Source organism: Manihot esculenta, chromosome 15 (genome assembly GCF_001659605.2).
Source record: "Manihot esculenta cultivar AM560-2 chromosome 15, M.esculenta_v8, whole genome shotgun sequence".
NCBI classification, from domain to species: domain Eukaryota; kingdom Viridiplantae; phylum Streptophyta; class Magnoliopsida; order Malpighiales; family Euphorbiaceae; genus Manihot; species Manihot esculenta.
In genome coordinates this window covers 30,758,258-30,770,412 of record NC_035175.2, presented here as the reverse complement: position 1 = coordinate 30,770,412, position 12,155 = coordinate 30,758,258, and the positions used below count along the sequence as shown (strand labels likewise).

The 12,155-nt window shown below is 30.1% G+C and overlaps 1 protein-coding gene across 1 annotated transcript; it reads right to left on the bottom strand.

The window, feature by feature from the left end:
* Window positions 1-334: 334 nt before the first annotated feature.
* On the bottom strand, window positions 335-1,402 carry LOC110601082. The gene has a single exon (XM_021738093.2). It carries the CDS (start codon window positions 1,319-1,321, stop codon window positions 653-655), a length of 669 nt encoding a protein of 222 aa, XP_021593785.1. The 5' UTR covers window positions 1,322-1,402; the 3' UTR covers window positions 335-652.
* Between the last annotated feature and the right edge of the window lie 10,753 nt (window positions 1,403-12,155).

The following is a 12,155-nucleotide window of genomic DNA, read 5'->3' as shown; positions in this document are numbered from 1 at the left end:
AATAAATATTTTTTAAAAAAATTACCAATAAGATAAAGTTGTGCAATCCATCTTTTCAATTTTATAACTAACAGATATAATAAAATAAAAAAGGAAACAATAATAATAATAAAATTGAATTGAGTTATTGATTGAATCAAATTAAACAGAATTAAAAAAAAAAAATGCTTCCATTTATCTGCATAAATCAATTTTATTAAAATCATTTTAATTTTATGTTTTTATTCTTTACACCTGTTATAAATTTCTAACAATATATAAAATTAAATAAAAAAATAAATTAGATTTTTTTTCAAAAGAAAATAACTGAATTAAATTAAAAAGAAAAATTTTCGATACAGAAGAGAACAAAGTGTTATTCTGTTGTTGGAGGTACAAGTCACAGTTGATGAATTTTATCTTCAAAGCCACACTTATAGAGGAAGTGGGTCCAAAATCCAAATGGATAGCTCTTCCATCCATCATGAATTATGAAGCACTTAGTACACACTCAGACTACCCCCTTCTTCCCTATCCCAATCATTAAATTTTCATTTCATCAACAAAATTAATCATCATAAAATTCATTCAATTTCAATTGCATATCTAAATCTCAGGAAAAGTAGTAATAATTAAATTAGTTGAAAAAATTTGAAGCGGAAATTTGAAAAAATCAACCTCTGTACAAAGGCGACCTTTCTTGTACCATTATTCCCCTTGAGGTAGATTGCTTGAAAGCCTTGATCGGACTCGGGAAGTACCAGCCCTTCCCTTTTGATGATTTTACGTCAACACTACGGGATTCTGCCGTCACAGTTGCCGCCACTGACCTCGATTTTCGCATCATCTTCTTTCTTTCCTCCTCATTCTTCTTCTTGTTTGAATCTTCCTGTTCTAATAAAACAGCGTTGTTTCGCTCTATATCGCCTCTGTTACTCGTGTTACCGCTACTACTACTACTCTTGAACAGCGACCAAAACGGCGAAGCCGTTTTTCTATTATCTTTGCGGACAGAGCAATCATGGTCAACCGGCGGCTTTGACCGTAGAAATGGAATTGCGAGTGACCTCGAACGGCGAAAGGAAGGCTCACTCTCTATCAGACTTGACACTCGGCCGACAGTTCCGATTCCTGCGGTGGATGAGAAGTGAGATGAGGAAGAAGAAGAGCTGGTGGAAGACGTGGTGGCGGCGGAACAACCACATGGGCGCACGTTAGCACAGTCCGGGCAGAGGGATGAGAGTCGCTCACGGAGGCATACGTGACAGATACCTGTACGGCGTTTCTTCGAAGGGTGTTTTGGACATTTCCAGACCTCCACCTCATCGATGTAAAGCGCCATCTCTCGGCGACCTCTCTCTCTCTCTTTCTCTAAAGAATATCCTTCGCTTCTCTCTCTAGCATAACAGTCTGTTCCTTTTTTTCTCTCACTTTCTGGTGGCTGAGGTTTATAAAAAGCCAGGCAGATTTGTTAACTATGGTTAAGCAATCTTGGGCCTAAAATTTAACCATGGTTTGGATATTGTGAAGTCGATTGGTAAACCTTGGCAGGCGAAACGCCGCGTTTTCATGCGCCACTAAGGTTAACAGCTTGTTTGGGTTGATGGGAAAATTAAGAAAATAAGTAAGGATGGAAACTTACTTAAAGAGGTCAAATAATAAGAAAAAGGAAAGTAATACATACTGAAAATTTGTTATTTATGATAAAATTATATTTATAAGTTAATTAATTTTATTAAAACTGTGAAATAAGTAAAATTACAAAATTATATATTGTTTTTTCTTTTTTAATTTATTTGAAAAGCTTTTCAAATAAAGTAAAATTAGAGTTCCTACCATAATTTTAATTTTTATTAATATTACTATACTCTAGAAGACACTAGGTAAAATATTTTTATTTTTATTTCATTCACATTTCTTTTCATTTTTTTCGTTAATTCAAATATAAAAATGAGTTATTGCATTCCTAACAGGCTTAAAATTATATTTTTAATCACATTTCTCTTTTTATTTCATACGTTTCAAGTATGGTACGATCTAACAGGCTTCTTCTGTAGCGAAAAATTCATTCCTTTTAACTGTTATTGCATTCAATCAGAAGAATTTATTTCTTTGGTCTTACCAGCATTCTTTGAGCTCACATAACTTATAAAATTAAAGGAGAAACGACGCCAATAGAGTAGCAATTGAATTTTCTTTGGATTATCACGTGAGTCGGGCCATTAGAGCTCTAAATATATAGAATTTCTTTAAACTGTTATGTAATATTTTTGGGCCTTTGTTAATTATTTTAATCTATTATGTATTTAAGTTTGGCATGGTTTCTCATCATCTATCTATTAATTAAAAGAAATTCCTTCATGACATCTATAGCCAAACAAAGTGTATTATCCTAATGACAAGATTAATAGAATTTTCTTGGCTAAATTGGTTTAATGACTTGAAAAATATCACCAATTAGCTGAATGAAAAATTTATTATTTATTACTTATAATATAAATAAATTTGTGAAGTCATCTTTCGATTTTAAAAAATATTTTAAAATATTTATAAAATTTAAAAATTTTATAAATTAGTTACTTTATTTATTTTAGCTATTAAAATTTGATTTATTTTATCTATTTCAAAAAAAAAATTGATTTATTTTTAAAATAATAGATTTTTTTCTCAGTTTTTCTACTCAACAAAGAAAAAAAAAACAATGAAGATTTGGCAAGATCATTGGAATAATTAACAGAGAAGCCAACGGGGATAAATCGTATATGGTCATATTCACACAAAGAGAACAGGTTTATGTGTGAGGTGTTAAGGACAGTGGTCATGGTTCAACAGCTGGGTGGGTCCCTACGGAAACGGTTTGATTTAATCGAATGTGGAAAGCGCAGAGCGATCCTTGGGATGTTATGTTGACTTTGTTTAATTTTGTGATTTTTATTTTATTTATTTTAATATTTTCTTTTTATTAATTAAAAATAGAGTAAATTACTTTCATCCATATTATTTTTAAAATTATATATTTAAATTTTTTTACAATCAATTCATCTAAATTACAGGTTTTATAGTTTATTTTTATCAATAAAAATATAAAAATATTTTTATTACTCTTTTAAATAAATAAACTACACTTAAATTTATAAATTTAAATATAATTAATGTATTGATTTCTATATACTGTCATTTATTATAATTTAAACATTTTAATCCTTCATTTTTTATTTAAAAGAATACTTAAATTTTAATTAATTTATTTATAATATTTTATTTAACTAATTTTTAATTTTTTTTAATTTTTATTTATTAAAATATTTTAATATTTACAATTTTAAAACTTTAAAAATTACATAAAATTTCAATTATTTTTAAGTGATATCAAATAACTTTTAAATAGATTATAAATTTTTATAAAAAATATTTTAGAAAGAAATCTTACTTTCAAAAAAGTTTCAGAAATTTAAAATTTTAATTTTAAAAATATAAAAACTAATTTATTAATTATATTAAAATTTAAAAAACAAAATATAATTTAAATAATATAAAATTATACCTATAATATGTAAGTGTTGATAGAGTATTTTTAATTATTTGAAATATTTATTTTCTTTTGATTTTACTAACAAAATATATCATTATACATGAAAATACTTTCAATTTAAATGAAATAATTATATAAAAATTTAAATATTTAATTTAAAAATATAAAAAATAATCTGTTGATTATGTTAAAATTTAAAAATTAAAATGTATTTACTTTTAAAAATATAATTTGCCGGAAATATATATGTGGATATTGACTGGAAGATCAACGGTCAAAAAAATCCCATCTAATGATGTATTAGTTTATGAATTAGGTATTACACGTGATGATGTTTTTTGAAAAGATAATTTGCATATTTTTTGAATTAATTATAATTTCCATTGATGCGGTCATATAACTGTAGATGTGATTTATTATTTAATATTATATTTATGTGAGTTAGAGTATTACGAAAATTCAAAACAAAGCAAATTACATTATTAATGGCAAAGAAAAGTCACTTTATTCATATCATAAATTCATACAAAAGCAATTTTCGTGAGTCTTGCGTTTTCATTATTTGAGAGATCATTAAAATTTGTAGTGTATATATATATATATTAAAAGGTATGTGAGTTCTTTTTTATATTATTTGAATATCAAATTCTATTTTTTTATTAATGAAGTTAAATTTTAAAAAATTTAAATTTAATTTATAAATTCTTTTAATTTTGAAATAAATTTAAGTTTGAGTTATTACAATTTCAAATTAAATATTAATAATTTTTTTAAATGAAAATTAGAAATTAAGAGAGTAGAACCTGAAATAGATTTATTCAGATATATTTATCACTAAATTAAATTACTACTATTCAAAAATATTTTAACCACTTTAATTTTATAAAATTTAAATGGAAGATTAATTTATTATTTAAAGTTTTAATAATTAAATAAATTATTTAAATTTAATATATTTCATATATAATATGAATGAAAAGTATAAATATTATTTTTAAAATATATATTTCATCATTTATTTATAATTTATAATATCTATACCAGATATAAAAGAAGGAAGAGGGGAATAATGGAATGAATAAAAACACAATTTATTTTAGAGGGGATTGTTTGGTCGGTTCGGTTTAAAATCGGATTAAATTAAATAAAATAAAATTTAAAATTTTAATATTTATAAAAATTAAACCGAACTAATTTTGATCAGAATCCAAATCGAATCGATTCGATTCAATTCGATTTGATCAGTTTGAATTTTTAATAAATTTTTTTATTTTTTACACTTTATTTTTAATTTTAAAATACAATTGAAATATTTTAATCATAAAATGATCTAATCTCTTTATATTATTGAAAGTAATATATTATTATCACTATCGATTCGATTTATTTTTTTTTTATTTTTTTATTAAAATCAAATCAAACCGAATTAAAATAACCGGAAATTTTGAAATTAAAAATTGAATCGAACCGAAATAAATAAAAAACTAAATTGAAATTTCAAATTAATTCGATTCGATCAATTTTTTCGATTTGTACCAAACACCGCTCACCCCAACTTTACTTTTATATTATTTATAGCTATATTATTTTTAATTATTTAATTAATTTACGAGCTTATACCAATTTAAACTTATTAGTCCTATTTGTATTTAACTTCCACTTAATTAAGTTTATATAGTAATTTTTTAAAAAAAATTATATAAAGAAAAAATTAATAAGTCAATTATAGTAATTAAAACCTAATTAGCTGTTATGCTAAGCTTGTATTTGAATTATAGTCTAATCAACTATATTAAAGAAAGATATATTAAGAAAATTCAATTCGGAAGAGAAAAGCACCGATCAAGAGCAAGAGTAGAGGGAAAGAAAATGGGAAAAGAAAGGAATTTGAATTCTTTGAAAACATTATAAATTATATGTAATATAAAAAAATATGAATTTATTAATTAATAATAATAATTCAATTAAATAATTTTTATTTTATTTCCAAATGTAATATGTTATAAGATTTTTATTCTCAATAAATTAAAACATTTTACTTTTTCTTAATATATTAAAACACCTTATAATTTATTAGTATTATTAGAAACATTTTAATACCTTTTACAAAACCCTTTAATTCAAAGGTTTAAAATGCTATTTTTTAATTTTTTACGAAATATTTATAGTTTAATAAAATTTAAATTAAATTAATCTTAAATACTAATTAACTTTAAATTTTTTGATTGTAGTGATACTATGTCACTAAGGGTATAATTAGAAATCTCATTATATTTCTAATTATTTCCCTTTTCTCATTTTTATATATGGTATAAAAATTCAAAATTATTAGAATTTTATAATAAATAATTTCATTAAGGTTATTTACATCAAAATTACTTAATTAGCTTTTGAGATTCCTTTTCTTTTTTTTTTTAATTTTAAATTTATTTTTTATTTTTTAATTAATAATTGCTCTTTAAAAAATTATTTTAATTTAATATTTACTATTAATATTTAATGGATTTATAATTAATATTAATACATTTATTATATTATTTTCTTAATTAAAAAAAACAATCTTTATATTTTTAATGATAAAAAATTTTGTAAAATTCATATTTTAAATATTATAAAAGTATTAATAATAATTTTTCCATGATGAATGTGATAAAAATGATTAATATTTATAAGAATAAATATGATGTTTGGTTTAAAAATAATAAGAATGATGAAAATTAAATCAATTTAAATTTTATTATTAATTTATTTAATATAAAAGAATTCAATTGAATTTTGTTATATTTAAATTGATTCTAAACAAATAAATCCTTTTATAGATAAAAATGAATTGAATTCTATGAGAAATATATATTAAATAAGGGCTAAAAGAAAAGAAAATAGAGAAAATATTATTTTCATTAAATATTAAAATTTTTACAATAAAATGAAAATATTAATAAATATAAATGTTCTTACTCCACTCTCATTTTTGTCTATTGCTTGCTTTGTTTGATTGCTTCTTGCGTCTAATTCATAAGAGATTGTTCATTTTCAAAGCTCATTTATGACCCTTGTAATGAAGCTTATTTAAGCTTCATTTAATTTCTTGCCACCCTTCGTTGACATTTCCATCTTCTTTTTTTTTTTTTTTTTCAATTCCTTTACGTCATTATATTATAAATGCATTCACATAGCATGGATTACCCATGAATTTTAACACACTCTCTTATTACTAATTATATCTAATTAGGCTAATTACTGCTAAATTATTACAATACAATAATATTGGATAATCATTTTTTGATGCAAGTCCTTCAATAATTGTACCAACTAAATGTAATACCCGGCTAGACTCCGGTATCGGAATTCCTACCGTCCGGTGGAATCTCGGATGTCGAAAGCCTCTAGTGGGGTAGGAACATGTTTTCATAAAATGTTTTAAAGTATTTCATGGTTTTAAGTATGAAAATTAAATGAGTTTTTGCATGAAAAATCATTGGAGGAAAACCCAGGTTCGGCCGCCGAAAGTCAAGTTTGGCCGCCGAACATGCATGCCTTTTGGAGGCACGTTAGGCCCCCGAAAGCATGAGTGAGGGAAGTTCAGGTTCGGCCGCCGAAACCCAAGTTCGGCCGCCGAACATGGCATGCGTGCGGAAGCACTTTCGGCCCTCGAACGTGGCCTGGCCAGCCACTATAAAAGGGTCACTTAGCCGAAATGGGCGAGATTTCTCCCATTTTCGGCCATAGCTAGCTTCCAACCTCCCTCTCCCCAGATCTTGTGTTCTTTCTTCAAATCTCCTCCATTTTTCTTGAGTTTTAACCTCACATTGCAAGTTTTGAACTTTTAAACAAAGTTTTGGAGCTTGGGGACTCAGGAGCTCTTTTGCTTGGATCTCCGAGTTTAGGTCGTCTCTCTCTCGATCTTCAAGAGGTAAGGGCCGATCTTAAGCCCCATGTATGTTTTAAATAAGTTTTATGAAGTTTTATGGGGTAGAAATGCATGTTTAAGTTAGTTGAGCTATGTTAGGTTTTATGTGATTTTTGAGCAATCTGGCATGTTTGAGTATGTTTGAAATGGTGTAGTTGGGGTATATGTTTGTTTGAGGCCCCTAGGAGCTTGTATGCATGTTTTGGTTGAGTGGTATGCATGATTTGAGCTTGGGAGGCGAAATGTGCTTAGGGGAGCTGAGTTTCTGCCATTCGGGAGAAGCTCAGGTTCGGCCGCCGAAGGGACTTTCGGCCGCCGAACCCCCTTGTGGAGGCAGGCCTTTCGGCTGCCGAAGTTGCCCCCGAAAGGGAGACTTTCGTCTCTGTCTGGGACTTTCGGCCGCCGAAGGTGCTGCCGAACATGCATGAGTTTCGTCTCTGTCTGGGAGTTTCGGCCGCCGAAGGTGCCGCCGAACCTGCCTGACTTTCGGCTTTGGAGGGACTTTTGGCCGCCGAACCTGCCGCCGAAAGTGCCCTGTTCAGCCATTTCTTGCGTGTTTTCCTATGATATTTCCATGATGTTTGAGGGGGGTTTTTGGGGAGTATATTAGAGTTATGTTTATGTATGTTTGGTCCCTCATTGGAGTCCACCTGTGTAGGTTCGGACCCGATGAACCGAGGACCCCAGCAGTGAGCCAGCTGCTACAGAGTTGTCAAAGCTAGCCAGAGGTGAGTGGAATAAACCTTAAGTTTTAAAATAAATGAAATATGAATTTTGAGCATGATCCATGCATCATGAATTGCCATGAGATATAGTAGGTTGTTTGCATTAGTATTCACGAATATGTTGCATTGCATTTATGATGTTGATGTGGATTGGTCATTGGATGATCCTTTAGTCCTCATATGATATGATGATGTTATGGCATGATATGGTATGGAAGTCCAGGTTGTACCCATTCTACGTCCCTGGCACGATGTAAGAGGAAGTCCAGGTTGTACCCATTCTACGTCCCTGGCACAGTTGGACTGTATGATATGTTATGTTAAGAGAAAGACCGGTTGTACCCATTCTACGTCCCGGCACAGTTGGACTATGTAGAGGACTATTGGTGACAATACCATCCGAGATGTGATTTGTTGTGATGTGTTGCATTCCATGAAAGCATGAAATTTTAATATATTGTTTTCTACTATTCTGCTCACTGGGCTTTGTAGCTCACCCCTCTCCCCTAACCCCAGATGTGCAGGTACAGGGTAGACCAGGAGATTAGCCAGAGTTTGAAGTATGTTTATGTAATAGTTAGATGGTGGGCATGACAATTGTACTATGATGTAATGTAAGAAATTACAATATGTTATGTAATGAGGTATATTGAGGTTATAGATGTGCTTGACCCTATGAGTATTTTATCCCTTTTGATACATGATCTTGATGTCTATTGATGTTTATGTCTAAGCCAACTCATCTCATGTTGTATCGCCCGTTGGGGCATTGATGAGATCCCACAGAGGGATCATGATTATGATCATGATTATGTACATGTATGTTCAGGTTGAGTTGGATGTTTAAAGGAAAAGTTTTTAAATTTTTATGCATGTTGTTGATCATGTATGGGATTATACAGGTTTACAGGTTATATGTCAGGCTTGCTACGGGTCCCGGCGGCCTTAAGCCGATCTGGATCCTAGCGCCGGTAGCGGTCCGATTTTCGGGTCGTTACACTAAATATTTTCTTGCACTATTATTATTGCTGCTCAGTATTCTGCTTTTATGATTGAGAGTGACACAATATGTTATCTTTTACTACACTAAATAATTGCTTCAGAACCTAGACTAAGTACGTAGCATATAGTTGATCCTCTTATATCACAGTCATTAGCATAATCAGTATCACAATAACTTTCTAGTTTACAATCAACTTTGCTTTTGTAAAATAACCCGAAAATAAGTGTTTCTCTAATATATCTCAAAATTCTTATAATTGCTTCCAAATGAAACATTTTTGGATTTTGCACGAAGCAGTTTGTTACTCCAACTACAAATGCAATATCTAGTCTTGTTAGTATTAGATAAATTAAACTTCCAACTATTTATTTGTATATTTCTAAATCCTCATCTTTGCCTTCTAAGATGCTTAGTATGGAGTTGACCTCTATCGGGAGAATAAGGGGTTTGCAATTTAGCATTTCATATTTCTGAAATAGATTATTTACATATTTTTGCTGATATAAGAACACTCCCTCCTTTGTGCTTCTACTTCTAATATAAGAAAATGATTTAATTCTCCGGCTCTTTCATTTGAAAGTGAATTAATAAATTCTTCTTTATTTGTTGAATCTCAGTCTCATCATTTCCAGTAATAATGAGATCATCAACATAAACCAAGATTACTGTTAGTTTTCCTTCTCGAGTTTTGACAAACAAACTAGAATATGATGGTACAACTTTATGACCACTGTGGATAAAGGAACTCAATAATTTTTCCATATCATGCCCTTGGAGCTTGTTTAAGTTCGTAAAATGCCTTCTTCAACTTGCAAACATGTTAGGATAGAGCTTGTTCTTGAACCCTTATGATTGCTTCATATAAACTTTATAATCCAACTCTCCATTTAGAAAAGCATTTTTCATATTCATTTACCACACAGTCGGTCATAAATATTAATCAAACCCATAAGTGACTCGGGGAGGTCATACTCACAAGAAAAGCTTGAAAACACCACTTAACAACTCATAAAAGCAGCAAAATGATACCACCTACTATTAAGGAATAAAATTATCAAGGAAAACACTAACTATAATATAGGAGCACCACCTTCTTCTACATAACTCACTCTCATTGAAGAAGATTTTGGATCAAATAATAAAACCTAAATAGCAAAATAGTTTTTGCACCAGTCTACCCACCTATTTATCTGCTTCATCTTTTTTTTTTTAGCTAAATGCATTTTTTTTCCTTTAATTTAGCCATTATAGTTTGCTCCATTTGTAGTCAATTATTATTAAATTATACTAAATATATTATATTATTATATTATATTTCACTCCAATACTTTTGAGTATTTAAAAAATGTTACGAGTATTATATTTTATATAATTTTTTCTATATTATAGATGTATAAATTATTATTATATATATATATATTATTCTATATTGTATATTAGAATTATATTCTACATTTATATTCTATATAAAAAAATATTACTATTTATTATATACACTGATAATGTTGAGATCCGGCTGGGCGTCCAAATGAGGACACCTAGGCAGATGTTTGATTTGCTAGGTTGATCATCAATCTATGATCGGTCCGTTAGGTCTCTCCATGCTTGGCTTTGAGGAAGGGGTCCTGTAAGATGAAGAAGACGATTAGGGGTCCATCGAGGGAGTTTCCGGTGGAGACCCTCCGATGCTCAAGTCACATCTAGGAACCTAGTGGAGTTAAAGGAAGTAAAACAGAGAAGAGAAGAGAATAGTGGTTTCGAATTCGCTCTATGTCCTGAAGAGAGAGAGAGATACATAGGTCATTTTTCAGAGAAGGAGAGATTTCCTTTTTCTAGGGTTAGTTCAGTGTATAAATATCTTTGAATAGAGTTGATGCCCTTAGTGTTGTATCCCCTTCTGATGGGGCAAGGATGCTTTTGAGTAGGTGTGTAAGGTAGTACATTAATGATGGGATATAGGACAATAAATGCGAAACTGGCCAATTCCTACCCTCTACGTGCGCGCTTATGATCCCTGTGTTGTACTAAGGAGGTGATTAACTCATAGGAGGTTAGCATCTTTACCCTAACTTCATCAGGTCATGCCAAGCTCATCCAACCTACATAGAAATGAGTTCCTTCCGGTTATTGAGGTCAGCCACATCAGCATTCAAAACCTTATTATAGCACGGGCTTTTGAGGAGGTCATTCTATCCATTCTGGACTTTGATAAACTCATGAGTGTTACTGATATGATTCTTTGTACTCAATAGATCAGACTTCTTACTGCCCAGTTCGACCATATGGAAAGGCTTTTGATTCACATGTACACGTATCATGATCTTGGGAGTTCTATTTTTTATACGTTATTAGTTACCCTTTCGCTTCTTCGATGGTTATTTGGAAGGTTTGACTTGGGTGCTCTACCCTTCTAGCCTTACCTTTCCAACCTGACCTTAATGGTCTGTCCTTTTAGATATTTTTCTGAGCATTTTACTCTGAGGCGTCTTCCAGGCTTTAAGCCCTAGGTGTTTTAATAAAAATTTCAGCTGATTGGTTTCACAAGTGGTTTGGCTCTTTGCTGGGCTCTCTAGCCCTGAACGTTCATCCGAACTCTTTGGTTTTCTATATCATTTCAGACTCTCTAGCCCTGACTATTTTTTCGAGTATTTTAGCTCTTTTTCGAGTTCTTTAGCCTTAATTTTTCATCCGAACTCATCTAGCTTTTTATAAGATACTCCGGACTTTTTAGCACTAATTCTTTCTTTCGAGCTCTTTGGCTCTTCGTAACTTTTAGACATTTTTTTCTTCAAGCACTTTTCGGGCTATTTTCGCCCTTATTCGATTTCTAGGCTATTTGCCTTCAAGCTTCTTCTGAGCATTTTTGCTCCTCTAGGCTATCAGCCCTTAAGCATTTTGGGACTCAAAGCCCTGATTCTTCATTTCAGGATATTTACTCTTAAGGAGATTCCGAGCTTTTTGCCCCCGACCTTAGTCCAAGCATTTTGAACTTTTTGTTGTGTTTCT

Excerpts from the sequence above, each read along its gene's own strand:
- LOC110601082 (XM_021738093.2), bottom strand. The coding sequence starts at position 1,321 with ATGGCGCTTTACATCGATGAGGTGGAGGTCTGGAAATGTCCAAAACAC.